The 24,488-nt window shown below is 44.1% G+C and overlaps 1 protein-coding gene and 1 long non-coding RNA gene across 3 annotated transcripts; both read left to right on the top strand.

Moving 5' to 3' along the window:
- Window positions 1–2,401: 2,401 nt before the first annotated feature.
- LOC109733184 (transcription factor PCF1) lies at window positions 2,402–3,392 on the top strand. Its single transcript, XM_020292376.3, has one exon. The coding sequence runs from the start codon at window positions 2,402–2,404 to the stop codon at window positions 3,068–3,070; it is 669 nt and encodes a 222-aa protein (XP_020147965.2). The 3' UTR covers window positions 3,071–3,392.
- A 2,663-nt stretch (window positions 3,393–6,055) lies between these two features.
- Window positions 6,056–12,893, top strand: LOC109733185 (uncharacterized). Of its 2 annotated transcripts, XR_005770279.3 has the most exons (4): window positions 6,056–9,243; window positions 9,464–9,649; window positions 11,127–11,326; window positions 12,525–12,893. It is a non-coding gene; the product is annotated as an uncharacterized lncRNA (long non-coding RNA). The 2 variants fall into 2 exon arrangements; XR_002225556.4 differs by having other exon boundaries at window positions 6,059–9,649.
- Window positions 12,894–24,488: the final 11,595 nt, after the last annotated feature.

The raw sequence follows: 24,488 nt of genomic DNA, 5'->3' as shown, positions 1-24,488 counted from the left end.
ACCGTCCTGCTCCTCGACTACCGCTATCTGATGGGTGACCGGTGGAGTTTTGATTTCTCCTTGAACGGTTTTAGGCCCGATCCGATCGTAATCTATGGCGATTCTCAAAGCGGCGATGCGATCCAGGAGCTCGTTTAAGGACGAAAACTCTGCCGGATCCATCTGCTTGGAGTGTTCGGAGTTGATGCGAAGGGGTTTTTCGATGGCCCGAGAGGTCATCGTCGGCTCGACAGCCGAACGGGCGATCATGGTGAAGCCGCCCAGCCGGAGGATCTGGCCTGGGGTCAGGACTCCCCCAGAGGTGATGTCGTCTTTAAGGACAAGGCAAGCCATCGAACCTTTTGTCGACGGCACAGTGGAACTCTCAATGAAAGCACCAATGTCGGTGTCAAAACCGGCGGATCTCGGGTAGGGGGTCCCGAACTGTGCATCTAGGATCGATGGTAACAGGAGACGAGGGACACGATGTTTACCCAGGTTCGGGCCCTCTCTATGGAGGTAATACCCTACTTACTGCTTGATTGATCTTGATGAATATGAGTGTTACAAGAGTTGATCTATCACGAGATCGTAATGGCTAAACCCTAGAAGCCTAGCCTATGAGAATATGGTAATGAGTCTCCCTATCCGGACTACGCTCTCCGATTTATATAGACACGGGAGAGATCTAGGGTTACATGGGGTCGGTTACGTCAGAGGGAATCTACATAGTCGGTTGCCAAGCTTGCCTTCCACGCCAAGTAGAGTCCAATCCGGACACGGGTACAATCTTCGGTCTTCATGTCTTCACAGCCCATCAGTCCGGCCCACGGATAACAGGCCGGACGCCCGAGGACCCCTTAGTCGAGGACTCCCTCACCCTCCACGGGGTGGTCCTGTTCATCCAGCCCTCCACGGGGTCCTGTTCATCAGCCCCAACCGGCTCGATCGATCGGGATACTGTTCATCCAGAGGTAACACCACGGGGTCCTGTTCATCCACCCCCACCGGGAACTGTTCATCCAACCCCCCCGCAACGCTCACTGTTCATCCAGAGGCAGCATCGATCGGCTTCAGTTAGCAGCAGTAGCGAAGGAATCACAATCGGGTTCAGTTAACAACCATCGATCGATCGCTCGGGTTCAGTAACGCGTAGCCTGCAGTGCAATCGCTCGGGTTCAGTTAGAGCCCAACGCCTCGCACACACATGCGTACGTACGAGAGAAACGCGCATCGCTCGGCCCCCGACCACCCACCGTAACCGGGGACTCCCCAATATTTTCCGCGCCCTCGCTTCTACCACGGTTTTTTCCGTCATGGACGGCCCAAAGAATGTCATGCAGCTGCATCTCCGGCCCGCCCAGGACGAAAAGCCCATTTTCTGTTATGATTTTTTGTCATAGAAGTAGGACCCCACCACATCTATGATGATACCGGGTTTTGTCACAATTATCGTCATAGAAGTGTCATAAGTATGACATAATTTTTTTTCATTCGGCCCAAAAAGTCACGGATGTGTCTTTTTTTTGTAGTGATAGGATGGCATAAAAGTTTACTACAACCAATAGCTGGATAATCATGAATTCGAATGAAGAGAAAGATTACTAAGAACCCAACTTAGCCTATTTTTTTAGTTGATCTAGATAACCTATATTTAAATATTTTAATTTGCATGTGTTTCTTACCTTGAAAACTTTTGATGAAGAAAATAGTATGAAGAACATTTAGTTGTGTATACTACAAGCTACAATAAACTCTATACATGTTACCTGAGTATATTACAACCACAAGAAAATTATAATCCATCACATGTGAGTCATTGCAAGATTCTATGTCAGTATGAAACATCGTGTGAAATCTTACATGCACACGTCAAGAGCAAATACATGAGCAATTTCTGTTAGCAAAAGAATTATAACGCATTCAAAATAAAACCAAAGAGTACTTATGAGACATTAAATACAATTAAGGGGCTATAGATATACGCCTCATTATAGGATGATATAAAAATTGACTAGAACCATTAGATGGATACTCATGAATTCGAATAAAAACCAGACTACTAAGGAAAAACCATCCCAATCTTAATCCATTTTTTGTAATCGATCTATACAATCTATATTTAAAATAGGAGGTCATAATTACATGCTCCCTCCATTCACTATTATGAGACGTTCTAAATTTTTTTTGAGAGATGTATGTAGACGCTTTTAGTGTCTTTGTTCACTTATTTCAGCCCGTATGCGGTCCAGATTGAAATATCCAAAACATCTTATAATTCTGAAGGAAGAGAGTACTCACAAAGGCAAAATAACAGTATCATTTTTAGGTATAAATAAATTTGTTTTTACCTTTTTTAGGGACATAAATTTGTTTTTACTTGAAAAATAGAGTTTGTTCTAGGGAAGAGATTTATCTTGAGATGGAAAATGGAAATGAAACAAGTGAAACGGCCCAACCCACCACCCCCACCCCCAAGAGGCCGAGGGCCTTCCATCCTATAAAACCACCCCGTAGCCCCACCACGGCCGCGCACCCCACCACCGCTCGCCGGCCCCACCATCCAGAACCCACCCCACCCCACCCCCACCCCCCAAATCCAATGATGTCCACCGCACCCTCGGAACTCGTCCTCTACAACCTCGTCCCCGCCCAAACCCTAAACCCCAGCCCCTCCCCCGCCGCCGCCGCCGGCGGCCTCCCCTCCCCCCTCGCCGCCGATGGCTCCTCCGCCTCGGCCGCCGCGCGCCGGGCGCGCCCGCGCCGTTCATCGGACCGCCACGCCAAGGTCGCCGGCCGCGGCCGCCGGGTCCGCATCCCGGCCATGGTCGCCGCCCGCGTCTTCCAGCTCACCCGCGAGCTCGGCCACCGCACCGACGGCGAGACCATCGAGTGGCTGCTCCGCCAGGCCGAGCCTTCCATCATCGCCGCCACCGGCACCGGCGTCACCCCGCAGGAGGCGCCCCCCGCCGCCGTCCCCGTCGCCCCGTTCGTGCAGGTGCCCTACTACACCGCGCTCCTCATGCAGCCGCCCAGCGCCGACGAGCCGCCCCTCGCGTCCGCGCCGCCCGCCGGCGAGGAGAACAAGTAATTGGCACAGGGGAGGCTAGGGTTAGGGGCTTGTTAGTCTTAGAGTGTTGAGGGGCCTATTGGGCTCTGTAGTATCAGTCTCCCCCTCCGGAATAATTGAATCTTATTGCCACGGCACGGGTTAGGCCTTTATATGATTGGTGATTCGAGTGATCAGGGGAGGGGGATTCAGATCGTAGAATTATTATTAGTGGCTTTAAAAAAGACAGATTTCTGTCTGTGTCTGTTGAGCGAGTGCTCTTGATGTTGGAAACAATGTCCAAGTTCTTGTGAATGGTTTGGTGCTCATTTTAATTTAAATGGTGCTTAGCCTTTTATGGCAATGTCCTGTTTTCTGCATGTTTTTGGCGGTAGTTGGCCTTCTGATGAATACCTGATCTGACTGCAGCAGAAGTTTGGCATAATACTTCCTTCATGCTTATTATCAGATCAACCTGTGATAGTTGAAATTGGAGATCAACCTGTGACAGACGAGATTGCTGTTGGTTGGATTGATCATTATAACTGTTTGCTTAATTGTGTCTGTTCCGAACTCACGCAAATAGCGAAGGAATGCGTTTTTCTTCACACGAATCTGCATGTCGGTTTGTAGTCAGGTCATATGTTCAATGTGGTTGTGTACCGTTGCATTTGGAAGGCCAGGACAGTGTTGAATATACCATGCATGCTTTGCCTATTTTTGGTAGCACGGAAGTCAGGTAAGACATTTTTTTTTTTTCCGGTAGTTAACAAACTTTTTGTAATCCACTTTATGGTTAGCTCAAGGATCAGGTTTCTTTAGATACTTTAGAATTTAGAATACTACCACCATGAGTTTTGTCTTTCATTTGCTGATGTTTAAGCTTATTTTCTGTTTTAAGTTTTGCCATGATGAGAACTCAAAATGATGGTCATATCTGACCAACAGCAATGTAGGATTGCACTCAATGTGCCCCTGAAGCCCAGTCAGTTTTGTGACCCAAATGCTTGGAAAAGATCATGCACTTCTACTAACTAATATGGCTGCGAATCCAGGTATGAATGTACTGCTATTTTACTTTTTTGGAAGTGCTTTTTGGCACGATGTTTTATGCTATATTATCATGCTGCAGACCGCGTGTAGTATGCTGTACTCCCTCTGTTCCAAAATATAAGCAAGGTCTATTATTTTTTTCAGAATCTGTTCTAAAATTGAAGTGTATTAATTTTTTTACTATAAACTTGGTCCAACATAGAAAAGGTTGACTTCTGAAATAATTAATATGCCTTGTATTTTGGAACAGAGGGGAGTATTGTTATAATTTTACCCAGAAGTTATCAGTTTACCCACAAGTTAAAATCATTGATAACAGAAACATATACATATCCATATTTGTACTGAATGACAAGTCATGGAATTGCATGTATCTGATATGAACAGAGTTGAAACTGAAAATCTCACATATTATAGCAAGGACCTATTTAGAGCTGATACTATTTTTAGCCATGGCTGTAGTTGATATGGTCCCTTAGATCGTAACAGGGGGATCATAACAGTGTACATACTGCCCAGAGGACAGCTTTATCAAACTAGCTTCTTTAGGGGAGGGGAGACTAAACTACCAAAGTTGAGACAGAATATACAGGACTCAATCTCCATAGATTAATTTTTTCTCGAAATACACCAGAATGCGTAATCCTTTTCTTGTTTTTTTTCATCGTTTTCTTCGTAGTTGTAGTCCCTTGATGTAAAGCGTGTATAAAAAAAACTAGCAAACTTTTTCTGAAATTCGAGTTGTTAATTGAATATTGTTTGTCACTGCTCCAAGATATTGCATACGATTGTTTTCTGTCAGGAATGTTTCCATAACTAGCAATGACCATATATAACCTAGCAAACTACAGAAAACATCTTGTGAAATTCGATTGGTTTGCCAATGCTCCATTTTGTAATGTTGCTTAAGAGGACATTTTGTGTTATTTTGGAGAACACTTGAGCTGTTTTAAGCTCAAGTAATTGGCACAGGGGAAGCTAGGGTTAGGGGCTTGTTAGTCATAGAGTGTTGAGGGGCCTATTGGGCTCTGTAGTATCAGTCTTCCCCTCCGGAATAATTGAATCTTATTGCCACGGCATGGGTTAGGGCCTTTAGATGATGGGCGATTCGAGTGATCAGGGGAGGGGGATTGGGATCGTAGAATTATTAGTGGCTTAAAAGGGCAGATTTCTGTCAGTGTTGGTTGAGCGAGTGCTATTGATGTTGGAAACAATGTCCAAGTTCCTGTGGATGGTTTGGTGCTCATTTTAATTTAAATGGTGCTTAGCCTTTATGGCAATGTTCTATTTTCTGCATTATTTTTGTTGGCATTTGGTTTTGGTTCTGCAGCTGAAGTTTGGCATAATACTTCTTTGTGATATCAGAGAAACCAGTGATAGTCGAAGTTGGAAATCAAATGGCTTGTTTGCTGTTAGTGTGATTGGTGGTTGTAACTGTTGGCTTAATTGTGTCTTTCGTACCCCAAATGCAAATAGTAAAGGAAATGTTTTTTCATGGCGCAAATGTGCATGGCTGTTAGCAGTCAGGTCATATATTCCACGTGGTTGCATATTGTTCCATTTGGAAGGCGATGACAGTATATGCATGCTTGCCTATTTTTGGCAGCATGGAAGTCAGACAAGATATTTCTGTTTTTCCATTAGTTAACAAACTTTTCCTAAGATACTTTATAGTCAGCTCAAGGATCAGGTTTCTGTAGGTACTTCGAAATATATCTATGTCCATGAATTTTGTCTTTCATTTTGCTGATGTTTAAGTTATATTTTCTGTTGAACTTTTTACAAGAGAACTCCAAAAGATGGTCATATTTATTTCTGTCTGAACACATTTCAGATCAACAGCATTGTAGGATTGCACTCAGTGTGCCCCTGAAGCCCAGTCAGTTCTGTGACCCAAATGCTTGGACGAGATCATGCACTTTTCGCTAACTAATATGGCTGTATGAGTTCAGGTATGGACGTACTGCTATTTTACTTTTTTGGAAGTACTTCCTTGGTGCGATGTGGTATGTTGCATTATCATGCTGCAGACCAAGTGCAGTATGAAGTACTCCTTACGTTCCATATGTGGTGTTTTATTTTTTTCATATAAACTTAGTCAAATATAGCAAAGTCTGACTTATGAAAATAATTAATACACCTTATATTTTGGAACAGAGGGAGTATTGTTACAGTTTTACCCAGAAGTTACAATAATTGATGACAAAAACAGATACATACCTTTATTTCTTTAGTGAATGACAATTCATGATATTACATATATCTGATATGAACAGAGGTCAAACTGAAAATCATACATAAGCAAGGACCTATTTAGAGTTTTATATTATTCTTAGTCACGTCTGTAGTACTCCCTCCGTTCCTAAATATTTGTCTTTCTAGAGATTTCAAATGGTCACCACATACGGATGTATATAGACATATTTTAGAGTGTAGATTCACTCATTTTGTTCCGTATGTAGTCACCATTTGAAACCTCTAGAAAGACAAATATTTAGGAACGGAGGGAGTACATGATTAGGAAAACTCATGTAAAGCTGACTGTTTGGTCCAGGTGGTATGGTCCTTAAATCGTAACAGGGGATCATAACAGGGTAAATACCCGGAGAATAGCTGTGTCAAAAATCTATGCATCACCGATACGGGGTTATGGATATGAGTATGGGGACACGTGATATGACATTTAAAAAAACAGTCATTTGGGGATACAGCAGGGTATATAAGTATTCAGAAAATGGATCTGAATATCTAGCGAACGTCAGATTTTTAGGCATGGCAAACGAAAGTTTTTCATGGCAAATTATGTTTGCCGAGGAAGGCAAGTTTAGTTGGTGAGCATGGCAAATCCGCCTCAGTTCATTTATTTGCTAGGAAATTACCGTGCTTGCAAACTAAATTTGCCAACCTCGCGCCAATATAAATTGCCATGTAAAATGTTTGATTTACCATGTCCAAAATTTTGATGTCAGATTTTTAGGATTTGCGTAGAAAAATAAACATCAGGTAATAAAGATTTAATGATAATTTTTAGATTTTTTTTTGAGGGACTGATAATTTTTAGATGGGAGATTTTTTAGTTAGTGTCGTGGGGAGAGCTGGGCTTGCGGGAAATGACGGTGGCGTGCCGGCGACCAGAGAAGTTCTAGGTGCTGGCGAATGGGTCTCTGGAGGCTGACTCTCGAGTCCCCACCACGTCCACAACGTATCTAAGCCGTATCCCGATTTGTTCCCCTTTTTTAAATTCAAAACACATGGAATACTGCAGGATACGTGTATTCCAACGTATCCGCACGTATCCCCGTACCCCTCCCCCCTTGGGTACTAGGACGCCAATTCGGCTAAATCTGACGTATCAGTGCTTCTTACATAAAACTAATATACTGAAGTTGACGCAGAATATATACCAATTTCCATAGTTTATTTTTTCTTAACATGCACCAAATGCGTGTCGTTTTGTATCAGAAGAATAATGCCAAAAGGCACAAAGATTTACAAGGGTGAACCTGCAAAACCAAAAAGATCCAAACAGCCTATGCTAGCCAATAACCTACTCCCTCCGTCCCATAATGTAAGATGTTTTTTTCCACTACACTAGTGGCAAAAAACGTCTTACATTATGGGATGGAGGGAGTAAAAGTTAGCCACAGCAAACTATTAAGAAGAATAAACAGCTACCGCTAAACTACTGCAGGTCAGTGGCAGGCTCCTGAGGGCTTTGTCACCTGGCCCAATGGTTTTTAATTGCTTAGTGAACATAGAGTAGTGTGCTAGCGCACTATATTGATGAGATTCCAATGCCTCGTATACAGGACCAAATCTTAATCATACCCCTAAGCGATAGAACTAATCTGTTTTTTTATATCTAGTAGATACAACAACAAAATGTGCTAAATAACTGATACGAAGGATGTCCTAGGAAGGTGTCTGCTGCTTAGGCTTCATGTCACCTCCTTAGGCTTGGTCTGTTCCCAATGGTGGCTACATTACAGCAAAAACTGTAGTTAGCAGAGATGGCTGCACAGCCTCAACATAAGGTGGTTCTGCTTTCAGTCGGCAGCTACGCATATGCTCTGGAATTCTCTTTGTACCTTGTGGTATTGTTAGGCTAATTCTGGTATCATGATCTGTCATCAATGTGAAACTTCCTTGATCATCCTCATTGTTGTACCTTGTGGTATTGTTAGGCTAATTCTGGTATCATGATCTGTCATCAATGTGGAACTTCCTTATCATCCTCACTGTTGGAGGATCTGGCGCATGCTCACCGACTCTGTTGTCAATTGAGCCCAGGCCTGGCACACTCCATTTTGAATATCAATAGAGCAGTAAAAAAATGATGGCAGATCGGCAGTTACTGGCAAACTAGTATTTTGCGTCATGGCAGTAACTTGGGAGCTGGTGAAGTAGTTTGTTTAGGGGAGTTTTTCTAAAGCTTTGTAATCCCTTCTCTAGTTATTTTTCATCACTTTCCTAGCTGTACACCCTGGATGTCTGTGGGAGCGTCTCTAAGTGACCGTGACCCTGGTGACTTCCGTTCTGTCAGTTTAAACTGGTGCCCCTGTTGTACCGTTACTTTGCTTACTTTATAAGGCAGGGCTTTAAGCTTGATAAAAAAGCCCAGCAAACATTTCCTGAAATTCAGTTGGGTTAATTGATGTTGTTTTCAACTGCTCCAAGATATTGCATATGAATGTTTTCTTCCAGGACCGGCTGCATAACAAGCAATGGCAATAAAAAAACTAGCAAACGACAGGAACACATCTCATGAAATTTGATTGGTTTGGCAATGCTCCATTTTGTAATGTTGCTCAATAGGACGTTTTGTATTTCTTTCTAATGTTGCTCTGTTTTAAACTTCCTGGTTGTTTTCCTGGTTATTTTGTAATGTTTGGTTAATTGAATGTTGTTGTGCTATTCTGGAGAACACTCTAGCTCTGTAAACTTTCTGGTCGTCGTATCTTTTTGCCAAAGGATGTTGTTAATCTCATGAGATTTATGATTATTTTGTGTAAAAAAATTCTGTATACAATGTAATTTAGGAAAAGATGTAATCAATCATTCAGAACTTCATTTCCTTCCTTTTTGTAACATAATCTTCTACTGCAGTGTTATGGAGAAACGCTTTGCTTCTCGCATTTCTGGAGCATGACAATGCTTTGCAGGTTTCATTCATGTGATAATTGGTTATTTTTAGACGAACACTAGTGTTTTACTTGCGTTTAACATATATGTAACTTCTGAAAGCTAATATTTTCTCGGTTCTACTGTTTCGCTGAGACCTTTGTTATTAAAGATTTTGTATGTAGAAATGAGATATCTAAATGTTCGTGCTAATGTGGACCCACTCTTTGGCTGATTCATGCTGTGGCAATATATTTTCAGAGAAACCCTTAAGATGCTGGTGATGACGATCCGGTTGTCGAGACGATAGTGATGATGTTCTAGTTCTGCTACTACAATAACATCGCTGCAACTCTAAGAATATTGGTTTACCAAGTCACCTGCCAAGGCAGCAGTTCGGTGATCGAAGTTTGTTTGCCTGTGAGGTCGCAAGGAGGGGAGGTGCAGGTTTGTATATAAAGCTACTTTCAATATAAGTGAATGAATGCAGTTGTGTGTTCTGGCACAGAACTGAAGTAGTTCTTGTCAACATTTAAGCCAAACATAGAGTATTATTGCTTGTTTTTCCTGCACAATGATACTCCAGAATGTAAGGGATTGAAGAAGCACCTTCATTGAACTGATTTCGTTTGATGAAATATCTAACTGAATCAAATGACACATGTCTGACTTCTGATTTCTTTTTCGTCAGTCCTTCACTTTCTTTGTAGATACTGTGCATCTTTTCATTAAGCAAGCGAATTTATGGCAGTTCTGCCACGCGGTTGCTTTTTAGATTACAAAAGATGAAGTGGGTAAGTGCCTGACCAAAAATACACCTAACGAACGCACACAAATCATGACTAGAGCAGGAGCTGATGACAATCGATGAATAATCAAGTCATAAATGTGCGGCATGGTCCATTCTCTTTTCTGCCCACATACATAACAAAAATGGATCGACTGAGCTGCCAGTCTATGAGGCTTGATGTTTTCATGGAGACAACAGAGTCATTTAGCAAGAAAGGCACACCATTGGCCGGTGTTAGGCATGCGAGGTATTTGGATAAGGAAATCCAGCTGCATATAAAGGAGCGTAGTTAGTATATGCTGTTTTTCTTCCTCGGTTGTCTCCGCTACAGCTAAGCTCCTGCCTCTTGCGCCTTCACTCTCTGCCACGGGTGTCCTAGTACCTGCATCATCCAGTCTTCGCGGGAATACGCCCTGGCCATGGAACATGACCTGGGCCCTTGATTGGGGTCGATGAACCTGGGACGGTGGCCATGGTGTCAACTCACATATTTCTGGCTACTATGAGCTTGCCTCCATTTGATAACAGTAATGACACATTTGGTTTATAATAATTTCATAGGATTGAAATCCTTCAGAAATTAAGTCTATGAATTTCTTTATGAAAATTTCCTTTCCTTCATAGTTTGGAGGATTCTAAAAATGCGCTCAGGTAAAATTGGAAACATTTTTCTGTGAGTAGATACTTATTTCAGCAGTCTTATCTTCTGATTTTGTGGACTTTTGGTTCGTTGAATCATGTCCAAACTCTGTTAATTAGTGATGTTAGGGAGATATATTTTGACTGTATATTAGATATTTTTTACAAGTCCAAGACAAACTGTGTCTATCTCTCCTACCATCTCTCTCCAATCAAGACACTATTCCCTGCAAATCTTATGTAGGGCATCAAAACCGTAACTAAAGTGCAATTTATGTTTTCCCATTTTAGTAGAATCCACAAGACATAACAATGAATTTCCATTTATTTTCTATTTCTGTGTTTGGCCAATATATTTGATCTATACATGATTAAAGATTTTGCTGAGACCTTTGTTTATTAGTGATTTTGTATTTTGAAACGAGATACCTAAATGTTCAGGCTAATGTTTACGCCATTCTTTGGCTGATACATGCTGTGGCAATATATTTTCAGAGAAACCCTTGAGATGCCGGTGAAGAAGATTCGGTTGCGGAGATGATAGTGATGATTTTCTAGTCCCGCTCCTGCAAGAAAAACGGGTGCTACTCTTAAGATTTTAGTTTTATCATGTCACCTGCCAAGCCAGCAGTTTGGTGATCAAAGCCTGTTTGCCTGTTTTGGTCGACAGGAGGGGAGCTGCAGGTTTGTATAAGGTACTTTTAGTACAACTGAATGAGTGCAGTTGTGTGTTCTGGCATTGAATTGGTAGTTCTTGTCAACTCTTGAGCAAAAATGTAGACTATTATTGCCTTTTCCCCTGCCCAATGGTACTTTTAGAAGGCAGGGGATTGAAGTGGTAGCTTGATTGAACTCATTTCATTGGTTGAAGTAACTCACTGAATCAAATGGCACATGTCTGACCTCTGATTTCTTTTCTTCAGTCTTGCGCTTCCTTTTTAGATACTCCGCGCATCTTTTCAGTCCGTGTTCTCCCACGTGGAGGTTTTTTGCATTACGAAAGATGAAGAGAGAATGAGCCCAACATCACACAAAAAACCGCGACGAGAGCAGAACTTGCATCCGAGGTGAAATAAGATGCTCATTACAGAGATGATGAAACCCTGGCCAACTTTATCAGCACACGTTTCCTTTTTTTGTGTGCAAAATTCCTATTAGTATACTTCCAATGTTTACATTTTCTAACACCTTGATCAATGGACGGCTAAGTTTATATTCTCGTCTTACTTCCTAGGAGGTCTCCTTTCTTAAAAGCCCATTTCTTCCATTTCATTTACTTTCGAACGGAGTGGTGAAGATGAAGTAGAGCAGTAGGTGAATCATTGAATAATTGTGTATAATCAAGTCAGAAATGTACAGCAGGGTTCAGTCTGTTTCTGCTCACAATACATAACAAACATTGGTGGACTGAGTAACCAGTCTATCAGGAGTGGTGTTTTTCATGGAGATGCCACAATCATTTAGCAAGAAGGCCACTCCTTTGGCTATTGTTAGGCATGTGAGGTATTTTTGGGATCTTTTCCGTAACAATGATATCCAGCTGAGTAGCTGTAGGATTAAAAAAAACACGCACACCTATAAAATGGGAAGTCAGGTAACTAGGTAGGGTTCAAAGATCACTATGATGACCTATAACACATATATCCTGTATGTAGAAAACAATACTGGTGACTGTTTCTCTTGTTTCTGTGGGTTTCTATATGTAGAAATGATGTAATTTAAAGCTGTGGGTTTCTGTGTTCTACTGTTACATTGGTGACAGTTTCTCTTGTTTTTTGTTGGCATTTACAGAAAATTTTGCCAACACGGGATGCTTAAATGTTCATGCTAATGTGGATGCCATTCAGTCTATTTTTCTTTTGACCGATTCATGCTGTGTGATATATTTTTCAGGTGAACCCTTGAGATGTTGGCAATGGAAGATCTGGTTGTCGAGGTGATGGTGATTATGTTTTAGTTCTTATCCGGCAAGAATATCATGGCAGTTCTAAGATTTTTGGTTAACCAAGTCGCCTGCCAAGCCAACAGTTTGGTGGTCGAAGTCTGTTTGCCTCTGAAGGTCGCCAGGACAGGAGCTGCAGGTTTGTATAACATAGTTTCAGTATAACTGAATGAGTGAGGTTGTGTTCTGACATCAAATTGAAAGGAGGCCTTGTCAACATGTAAGCTAAATGTAGACTATTATTGTTTTTTTCCTGCACAATTGGTACTTTAGAGGATACGGGTTTGAAGGGGCAGCTTCATTGAACTGTTCTCGTTTGATGAATTTTGAACCCAATAGCGCATGTCTGATCTCTGAATTCGGAGAAAGTGAGGAAACTTTTCATTAAGCAGGAAAGTAAGAGAACTTATGGCAGTTCCGCCACGTGGTGCCTTTTTTATTTACGAAATAGGAAAGAGAAACACTACTAGGGAAACCTTATACACAGAATCTTAGCAGCAGCATGGTTTAAAAACAAACGCTACTGCTAATTAGCAGTAGCGAGCTTCAGGAAACCGCGCTACTAATAGCCCAGTAGCAGTATATAGTAGTAGCGCCCTTCTTCTGGATGCGCTACTGCTAAAGTAGTTAGTAGCAGCGTTTTTCTTCAAAACTCGCTGCTGCTAAGTATTACCCCCTTGCAACTAATTAACTAATTAAGTTTAGTCCCATACTGCTAAGTGAACAAGGTGTTTACCATCTTAAATATGTTACTTCTCAAACTATCTCGAGCACTTGGTCTTCATTGAACTATATGTTTAGGATTTGTGCCTGCAATATGAATCCTCGCGCCTGTGCTTATACAGGTACGGTGAGGATTCATGTTGACTATTTAGATTCTACACAAAAAGATCAATGATGATCAATGTATATTTTTGATGTTTTTACATGCTTAGACTTAGCAGTAGCGTTTTTTTAGGACAAAGCGCTACTGATATTGGGCTTAGCAGTAGCGCGCTCCCTGTACCCGAGCTACTGCTAAAGCAAAACAAAACACGTGGCCCGGCCGGCCCCTCGCACGCTCATCTCTCAATCGTCCGCCTCCGCCCGATGCCGGCAGCTGCGGTTAGGGTTTCTCCTCCGCCACCGCCGCCGCAGGTAATGCTCCTCCCCCCTCTCGCCGCCCCTCCGCTGCTCCTCCACCCTCTCGCCGCCCACTTTGTCGCTGCCCGCGAGCTCTGGCCGGGCGCCTTTGGCCGACCGCCCTCGATCCCCTCGTCGGCCGCTGTCGTCGCCCCCTCTCGTAGGAAAGTCACCGGCCTTCCCCTCGTCAGCACCCCCGACCGAGGTCACCATGCCATCCCCCCTCCTTGACAGCACCCCCCGAGGGCTGCCCTACCTAGATGCAGCGAGGGCTTACGAATTTCATATGGATAACTAGATGCTTTTGTTTTTCGGTAATAAGTTATTTTTTGCAAAATGTAGGTGCCAATTTAGTTGAAATGCTTTAGTAGGTGGTATCATGATCTGCTAGATATTGGTTTTGATACAAGTATTTAGTTTGCAAGTGCTAAGTTAATCCCAATTAAATTTGTCACTTGTTTTTTTAATCAGTTATCTTAGGCAATAGGGGCCAAATTAGATGAAATGTGTCTTGGTAGGTGATACCTTGATTTGGTAGATAACTTATTACAGATCTTAGGATTATACCTTTGGTAGGGTCCAAATAGTTTTTTCGGCAATAGGTGCCACTGAAATGCTTTCATAGGTGATACCTTGTCATCTTGTGTGTTACTAGATCTTAGGATTATAATTGTCCATCAAATTGCTTCTCGCGGAAGAATCTCTTCATCAAATTGAGAGCTTGTTGTTTACTTTTTGGGATCGGGTTCCACTATGAAAATATAACTGAAGAAGAACCAAAAATATCACATGCTACTGTTTTCTTTCCTGTGAAGTGGATCGTTAATCCTTTGCTCATATTGCTTTAGGAAAATGGCGCCACCACCACCACCACCATGTCGACTTTGCAAGTCAAGGTGCGCCAGCAGCCTTGCAACTGGCAAGCTGTTCGGCATTTATTTCCAGCTGAGTTTTCGTCATGCGGCGGTAGGAAATTAGATGAAATGTAACAACTATTTTATTTTTAGTGTTGGCATTACTGCAATGTTTCATTTTTCTTTTTTACACAGATCGTCCCATGCAATGTGAGGTTGAAATTCAACAAGCTGACAGGAGACACTGTGACATTTGAGGCTCTTGGGGGGCCGTACACTATGGAGGTCGAGAAAGGACGCAATATGTCGCAGATTGGAGGAGATGGATGGGCCCGTTTCCTCGCCCGCATGCGTCTTACTGGTGGTGAGTTGATCAGCTTCTCCTTCAGAGCAGAAAGACCCAAGCTGGCTGTCATTTATATCAACCTGGTGGAAGATGATGAAGATGACAAAGATGACAAAGATGATGAAGATAATGAGGACCCACTCGATGAAGATGATGAGAACCCACTTCATGAAGCCATCATAGCTCAAAGAATGAGGCTGAGCGAGAAGGAGGTGTGCAACCTATGGGACATAGTTCCGCCACGTGATGACTTTGTCGGGGTGCCATTCGTGACCCGCCTGACAAGTACCATGGTCGATCGGCATGAAATGATATGTTATACTGACTGTAGTAATTTGATGATATATACATGCTTTATTGTTATACTTACAAATGCAAATTATCCGATGATATGCTTAGTGAATCCGATGATACTCTTAGTGTAGAGTCCAATGATATGCTGTGTGGAATCTAGTCGATGATATGCTTTAGTGTAGAGTCTGATCACATGCTTATTAGTGTAGAATCCAAGAAACTATTAATAGTGTAGATAATTCATATATACTTATTAGTAGAATTAATGCTTAATTAGTACAAATGTGTAGTACTGTGTCTTTTGATAGTGTAGAAATCTATACTTAATAAAAATATATTTGCAAGAGTATGTGCGAGGCTATTTATTAATTGATATGTTTTTCTTATTTAGAAATTGCCAAAGAACCTATCTGTGAGTTGTGGTATCGAGCCTGATGAAGAAGGCTCAGCTGGACTATGCCTTACCGCAAGGGGCTCCGTCACCACCTGTACTTACCGCATGGACACAGACGGTCGCACACACTTAAACTCGGTTGGGTCGAAGAGATTCCTCGTTGGCAAGAATCTTCGTGTTGGACAGACCATCCTAATTACTATCAGGAACACCCACCGCCCAGGCTTGAGGATGATGATCGTCGTCGATATCATCTAAAACTACATATGTGTGTGGCTATATCATCTAGAACTACATATGATGATCGTCGTCGATATCATGTAGAACTACATATGATGATCGTCGTCGATATCATCTAGAACTACATATGATGATTGTCGTCGATATCACCTAGTATTGCTTGAGGATGCATGTTGAGTATATATGAAATTGTTATCTAGTACTCCCTCCGTTCCAAATTACTCGTCGTGGTTTTAGTTCAAATTTGAACTAACTAGTTCAAATTTGAACTAAAACCACGACGAGTAATTTGGAACTGAGGGAGTACTACCTAGTACCTATAATGCTTTATGAAATTGATATCTAGTAGTACCTAGTATCTGGAAATTGCAATTTATTGAAGCTGAAACGGGGTAGGAAGCCAGGGGGAAATGATGAAAGATATAGCAGTAGCGCGGGCTAGGAAATCGCTACAGCTAATTAATAGTAGCGCGTTCCGGAAAAGCGCTGCTGATATAGTCAATAGTAGTAGCGCGGGTACAAACCGCGCTACTACTAACAGTTAGCTGTAACGCCGTAGTAGTAGCGCGGCTGCCCGCGCTGCTGATAGCCTCAAAACCCGCGCTACTACTAGGGTTTCCCCTAGTAGTGAAAAAGCCAACCCAAAAATACACCTAACCAGCACACAAAAATCGTGACTGGAGCAGGAGATGATAACACGTCATAACTGAATTTGTTCATCTTTGGATTTAAGTGGCTAGGGAGCGCCGCACTGCCATATATAGTAACTGCATGTCCTTGTGTCCAGCTGTCTATGTTAAAAAAGAAAATTGTTTGGTCACATTCCATAGCGCACATGGCTGCCGATTGAATCAGTCTAAATCATGTCCTCAGTTGCATTTATTTCGGGGTTTAATAAGTTGTAAAAGCCATAACTTTTGATTCAAGAATCGAAATCTAGTTCCGTTTTCATTGTCAAGTTTCCGACGACGAGTTCTTTAAAACTAGATCTCATATGAGTAGGTTTCATCAAACTTTATTTCGAGGGTAACTTTGGTGCAATGGAGGCAACTCTAGTGCTGTAAGGAAGCAACTTCTTTATTTTGGCCTAGTTGGACTGATTATTAGGTTGATTTGCGTAAAACCGAGAAAGATCATTCAAAACACAAGACATCTTTAGTGCTACATACAAAACAAAGCGCAAGCCCGACTCCTTCCCCTCCCGAGGCGCTCCCGCGGGCGCCCCCGGGAGGCACCCTAGCGCCGCCGCCCCCAGGCCTTCTCCCCGACCTCCCCTCCCTCGCCGTCGCCGATGGCGTCACCGACCAAAGGCCGCTTCGCGTAGGCGGCGTCGGGGTGGTTTCTCCCGTGTGCGGGTGGCAGGCGTCGCGGGGCGCCTTCCACTGCTCGGCGGCGTCGGGCCCCGGACTGGCCCCTGCTCTGACTCCCTCCTCCTGACGACTTGTGGCCCTCCGGCGCTGCTTCCTCCCTTCCCCCTCTAGCAACGACTAGGGGGGTTCCTAGGGACGTGCTGGCGGTGGATCTGGGAGTCCCTTCCCAGATCCAGTTGACGTGGCGATTGGTGGTGGCAGGGGTGGTCGGCGGCCATGATACGGTGGCGGTGATGCGGCTGGTGTCCTGGTGCTCTGGTGTGGTGTGGCGGGGTTCCGGGTGGATCTGGACAGGGCGTGGATGCGTAGGTACGATGGTGGTGGTTGGCGCCCCAGAGGCTTCTGTTGCTATGGTGGCTGGTGGATGGCGTGGGTTGGGGCAGCGGCTTGGCATGGTGGCTGTTCTGGCCGTGGGCGAAGGTGGCGCGGTGAGCTCGCGCGTGGCCTCCCTGCATCATGTCGCAACACGGTAGCTTGGCGCCTTCGGCTGCGACGACAGTCGACTTCTCCAATGTCGTCTCATCTGCAGGCGGACCGTTTCGGCCTCTACATCCTCTCCTCGTTGTGCATGTGCTGTCTTCGCCGGAGGGCTGATCCTCTCCCAGTCATCGTCCACCGTTGAGGGACGATTCCCCCGCCAGGAGGGCCACGGAATCATCCTTGCCTCCCTTCGGTTGGTGGTATGCCACCGGGGAGCTCGTCCTTCGGCCGGGAGCGGCAGGGCGGGGCGTTGGTGGCCAGACCTGGCCGTCCTGGAGGTGGGTCTCGGTACTGTAGGGGGATGCATAGGGGTGAGAAAAGAGGATCATTTCCACCCGTCTCTTTGCTTGTCATAGCTGCGCATCTCAAGTGGGGGCGGTGTCGGGGTCTTGGATTCCAGGGCGGCGGCCTTGGTGGTGGTTGCAGCGGTGCTCGTGGGCGGAGCTTGCGACTAGGGTGTGGACGGGCTGCCATGGTCGTGCGGGCGACATGGTGGTTTGTGTGCGGCGGCCGGTGACGGTGGTGCGGGTGTACTCCGTCTGGGAGATGCAGAGGGCGGGCTGGGGCGAAAACCTATTCTAGCTATGCCAGGTCGACGGCGGCGGCACCTATGGTGTCGTTCCCTTCTTGAAGGCGCGTTGCGGCTCTTCTTCGTCTTCCTTGTTGCTCCGGGGAAACCCCGATCCCTAGATCAGGCGATGGCGGCATCTTGGTGTCATGTCCTTCCTGAAGGCGCTGTCTTGGAGCTCCCGGTTCGCCATGCCGTGCTTCTCCATGTAGTTGTTCTTATCACCCCTGTCGTGCCTTGTGTGTGTGCGTTGTGGTGCCGAGTGGGGTGTGTTGAGTTGTATGATGATTGGTCGTTGCTTTATATATAAAGCGGGGCGCGAGCCTTTTTCGGCTACATACAAAACAACTTCACTGCACTATGTGTATCCGTGAGCTTTGCTAACATCATTCTAACTTGCGTATCATGGCTGCTCAATTGCCTGTTGTTGATGCTTAGTTGCCTCCGGTTGATATTCAATTGCCTATAAATGCTATAAATTGCCTATAATTGATGCCTAGTTGCCTGCTATTGGTAATTAGTTGCCTACAATTGCTTCTCAGTTGCCTAACTTTGCAAAAATAGTTTCCTACAATATTATGAAGTTGTTTATCATTGTTTTTCTAAGTTACCTACAAACACACTAAAGTGGCCAAGAGTCACCATCACGTTGCCTACCATAACTAGCAATAGCAGACACAAAAGCATCATCGGTAGACGACATCATAGTATTATAGGCAATTTAGAAACAACGACGTACGAGTATGAACAATAGGCAACTTAGAAGTACCGGTGAGGAAGTAAGGAGAATGTGAGTAAATAGCATAAAACTACCACTTTTCGCGCTATGGTTCCAAAAACCTACCAGATTTTTATTTATCGCTGATAACTACCAGAATTGGAGTCGGTTGTTCCAAAAAACCCAAATGACCGTATGTTTTACAATTGATTGCAATTCTGACATGTCGGGCCCGCACGTAAGAGCTCTGATCGTTTGACCGTTTGTTGACCGTTATGTGGCATAAAAGCAATCAGGTCCCTGCCAAAAAATAAAAAACCAATCGGGTCCCTGTACTTAATCAAAGAAAGCAATCGGGTCCCTATGGAGGTCGTCCTGCAGCTCACGCACCCGCGTAGTGACCTCGTCGGACTCCCTCCGGCCGCTCCCAAGCCCGGCGACGCTCGCCCTCCGGCCGCTCCCGCGCCCGACGACGCTCGGCCTCCGACCGCTCTCCGTGCCCGGCGAGCGCTCCCTCCAGCAGCTCCCTGTGCCCGGCCGTGCTCCAGGCGAGCCGCGGCCACAGCCGCAGCCGCGAGCCGCTGGAGCAGCCGCAGCCTCTCTTTGCGTTCGGGCCGCCATGGCCAGGAACTCAGGCTGCCGCGCCCAGGAGCTTCAGCCGCCGCATTCCTCAAGGCGGCTTGGTCCTCCGAGCAACCTTGCAACGCCCGTAGCCGCCGCGGAGCAGCTCGACGGGCTCGGTTCCCATGCCCAACGCCGGCAATCTCCTCGCCGGCTGCGTAGAGGGCAGCAGCAACAACGGAGGCGGGGCTCCACGGGCGCCAACTGTGTGGCCGACGGCCATGGCTGTGACGGAGTTCCAGAGAGAGGAGAAGAAGAAGGAGAAGGGAGGCAGAGAGGAGGAGGAGAAAATGAGGAGACACTGACATGTGGGCCCTACATGACAGTTAACGGTCAAACAAACGGTCAAAGGGACTGTTTGTTTAGCTGTGGGCCCGACATGTCATAATCGTAATCAATTGTAAAACACACGGTCATTTGGGTTTTTTGAAACAACTAACGTCGATTCTGGTAGTTATGAGCGACAAACAAAAATCCGGTAGTTTTTTAAAACCCTAACGCGAAAAGTGGTAGTTTTATGCTATTCACTCGGAGAATGTTAAACAAAATTAATGAGGACACAAAATGTAGTGAAGTTGCTTGCTTTTAGCTCTAAAGTTGCCTCTTGTCGAAGGAAAGTTTCTTACGGAGGTGATGTGATATACTCTACCTTTGTTTCAAAGTTTTTTTTGTATTCTTAGTTAGTTGCTTATTGTTGCTAATTAGTTACTTTTAGGAGTGAAGTTGCTTCTGTTTAGCACTAAAGTTGCCTCATCTAGAATCAAAGTTGCTTTTGAAAAAAAAATCAAAAAAACATATTCATGTGGGGTTTAGTTTGGAAGAGCTCGTCGCGACCTGACTAGCCTACTCATGTGTGTTTTCCATCATTAAATCTGACGATTTTAATGTTTTTTGTAGGCAACTCGACCGAAAATTAAGAACTTGCATAGGTTTATGGGAAATTGTCTGATCCGCCCCCTATGAAACTTCTCATTACCCCCTATGCAACTTCTCATCTAACACCCGTGACCTGGCTAGCCAATAAGCGCGGCTAAATAGCGTTAGCAACTTAGGTCCAAAGTCGCCTATGTATGAAACTAAGTTATATGCAACTAAGGATGATGTTAAGCTACTAGCTAGTCATGGTAGCCACCTTAGGACACTGTTAGCCTACTTTAAAAACTAAGTTGCCTACAATACTATGAACTTAGAGGCGAAGCTTGTTATGATAGATTACTTGCTAGTTATGGTAGGAAACTTAAAGGGTGAAGCTAGTTAACTTGGTAGTCATGGTAGTCAACTTCAAGGTGATTTTCGTTGATAGGCGATCATATCACGCAGACTAATAAGAAATTGTTTTTTATAGCACTAAAGTTGCCTCTGCAGCATCCAAAGTTGCTTTAAAAAACGTTTGTCGAAACATACCCATATGTGATCTAGTTTTGAAGAACTCATCGCGACAAACATAATGGTGAAAACGGATTTGAAATTCGACGCTTGAGTCAAAAGTTACGGATTTTAAAAAATTTTGAAGCCTCAAATAAATGCATGTACGTGGGATGTTGCTGAATAGTGGGGCGGAGAGAAATGTGAAGACACGACGGGATTAGCCGATTAGATGCTTTTCCTCTTTTGCCAGATATCGTCTTTTGAAAGGTAGGAGACTAGTAGCAATACAATCGCATTAAGAATACTGAGATCCAACGGCTTGGACGGGGTGCTCGCTGCAACCAAATAGTGCAGCTGCACCAACAAGCATTTAGGAATAAATGCACGTGGAACATTTCTGACTGATTTTATGATAGCGTACGTGGTCATGGGGAGGTGGTGGGAGGGGAACCAGTGCCTTCTCATTCTAGTACTGTCTTTAGGTCTAGGTGATCTTTTTTGTTAAAAAAGGAAGGTCTGCCCGTTTAGACGAATAAGCGCTCATGCGCTCCCTAGCCATGTCCTTCTTTCTATACTCGCAGCGACAACTTGCATGCAAGGTGAAATAAGACGCTCATTACAGAAAATTTATTTGGGAAGTATAGAACAATGAGTTAACAGAGATACTGTTAGCAATTGCTTCACCTTTATCAATTCCGATCTCTCATAAACGATAACACATATCTGATATCGAAGTACATGCCAGAGTACTTAGAGCACAAAGCATGCTCACTTAAAGAAGTCGTGGCACTAGCCAGGGCTCAAACGTACCAATAATCTCACATGTGTCAAGTATGAAAAACATGAAAATTACGTCTGCTATATGGTTTCATTAGAATCCCTGGAGTTAGCTAGTCGCAGGGCAAGTTCTTTTAGGCGGCCTATAAAATAAGCCGCCTCTTTCCAGCTTAAAAAATAAGTCGCCTCCGAAATTTGTCGACACTTTTCTAGGGAGCAACTAGTTAACGAGCGCTCCTTCAGAAGCCTCGCAACGATCATTTGCAGTGGGGCTGAGAGCGTGTCACTAGGCGCGCTCTCAGCCGCCTTCACGTGTCGCACCCTGGGTCCTTCCTCCGAATTTTTTATTTTTCGCATGCGTTTTCGGCTTTTGAGATGATTTTTTTCAACTTTTCGGTTTTTCACTGGTCTTCTTAGGTTTTTTTAAAAAAATTCAGAATTATTTTTGCACGAAAAAACGCGTTTTTTTGCTTCTTGAAGAGGCACGGTTTTACTTTCACGAGAGGTATGATTTGCTTTCGCAAGAGGCACGGTCGTGCCTTTCGAAACGAAAAAAAATGCGTTTTCACTTTCTTTTTCTTCCGTGAGAGTCACGGTTTTGCTTTCGTGAGAGGGACGGCCGGCCGTGCCTCTCGGAAGCAAGAAAAAATGTGTTTTTTTTTGTTTCGCGAGAGGCATGGTTTTATTTCCAGAGGCACGGTTTTGCTTCCATGAGAGGGACGGCCCCGCCTCTTGGAAACGAGAAAAACATGTTTCTTTTTCCCCCGTCGTGAGAGGCACATTTTTGCTTCCACGAGAGAAGAGGCACGGTTTTGCTTTCGTGAGAGGCACGACCTTGCCTCTCGGAAACGAAAAAAACGTGTTTTCTATTTTTTTCCGCGAGAGGCACAATTTTTTGCTTCAGCGAGAGGTACGGATTTGCTTCCGCGAGAGGCATGGCCGTACTCTCAGAAATGGCTTCCGGAAAGGAAAAAAATACGTGCTCCCGATTCAGTTTTTTCGTGAAAAAAAGTTTGTCAAACTTATCAACATGTGATCTAGTTTTGAATAAACGGATCTAGAAAAAAGAAAAAACTCTCAGGTTGCGACATGTGACGCACATACAGCGCGTCACTTGTCACAACCTAAGGAGGTGTGAGTGATCTTTAAAATGAGTACTCCTCAATTAGTGATTTCGGTTAGTTATCCCATAACTAGTTTGGAATCCCCAAAGAATAAGATAGACATCTGAAAAAACTGAGAAGGAGGTGGCTTATGCCTTAAGCCGTTTGCTGTATATACATATATGGAGGAATTTAAGGGTTATCCTACTGATACATACCATTAATTCTTCATGATCTCACGGTTTTCAAGTATATTTTTCCACTACATGTAAGAAAATACGCGAACCAATATGTGCTTGGATGGTTAGAGCAAGTATAATAAGATGATGTAAGCGGGCTGTAAGGATTTAAACATTGTATTATTGCTTATTAGAAGAGAGAGAAGAGAGTGAGAAGGGAAGCGGGCTGTAGACTTATAGCCGGCTGTAGCACGAGCTCCAAGAAGATTTGTGAGAATTGAAGGTGGTTCATATGTTGACAAAATAGTACTTTCTTATAGCCAACTATAGCAATTATATTGGCTGTAAATGACATGGCAACATGCTATAGCCAGCAGATGGCTATATTATTAACAATGCTCTTAGGTGGACAGTGGTATCTTCAGTCCACCAAGGTTCAAGTCCTAGTGCTTGCATTTATCCTAAATTTATTTCAGAATTTTTGGCGATGCGCGTTCAGTGGGAAGAGATGTTACTGTCGACTACGAAGCGCCTACGGCCGGCTCAATCTCTCTCGAAGCTGCTCATAGGGGTAGGATGTGTGCGTTCATAGGGGTGAGTGTATGCGCGTATATTTGAGCGTTTGTGTCTGTACTGATGTTCAAATAAAAAATATAAGGAAATGCAATTTGCGATGACCACCTAGCTAATTGTACGCCTCAGAAGAGGCTGCATGCGCATGCAATTATTTTTGGGAAGTTATGCGGATGCAATTATCAAGCCAAGTCAACGTCTTCACACAGTGAAAATTATATACGTAGTACATAGGGGACAAGTTTACAAAGGGATTCCTGGTCATTAAACTCCTGCCAAGGCGACTTGGGAAAGCCTTCCTCCACTCGATCTTCGCCGGCGAGTTTGTGGATTCGCCTCCCCTCTGCCTGTCGGACGGATTGTGGCGCTCCTTCTTCGAGTTAGTCTTTCGGACTCCAATCCTCCTCAAGTTCGTCTGTTGGGACAGATTAGATGGAGCTTCGGCGTAGATTCCTACCAGCTCTTTGAGGTGGCGAGGTTAGGGTTTCTCGCCGTGCGTATGCAACGGCGATATTTGGTGTTAGGTTCTTCAAATCGATTCAAGGATTCAAAGGTGACGATTGCGGCTCCGGTCCTTAGGGGCACGTGCATGAAGACTTTCTGGCTATCATCGACAAGGTCGGGCCGGCTCCGGTATGAGAGCGGCGACAACGACACGTCAACGGCTCTTACGGGCGGCGGCATTGGTCGTTCGGTGGTCCATGGACCTTGATGTAGTTTTTATTATGTCTGAGGTGATTTGTACTTTCGGTGAATCTTTATAATAGATTTGTTCCTTTTCGCGAAAAAATATATACGTAGAACATGTGTTAGGAATATTCCGTCATCTATACAAATATGTATATAAGAAGATGGATGGTATGCAGAAGTGAATAAGCAAACATTTATTCTTGATGATTTCACTAATC

The sequence above is a fragment of the Aegilops tauschii genome, chromosome 2 (assembly GCF_002575655.3).
Source record: "Aegilops tauschii subsp. strangulata cultivar AL8/78 chromosome 2, Aet v6.0, whole genome shotgun sequence".
Taxonomy (NCBI): Eukaryota; Viridiplantae; Streptophyta; class Magnoliopsida; order Poales; family Poaceae; genus Aegilops; species Aegilops tauschii.
The sequence above is the reverse complement of the archived record's forward strand: the minus strand, read 5'-3'. Positions and strand labels throughout refer to the sequence as shown.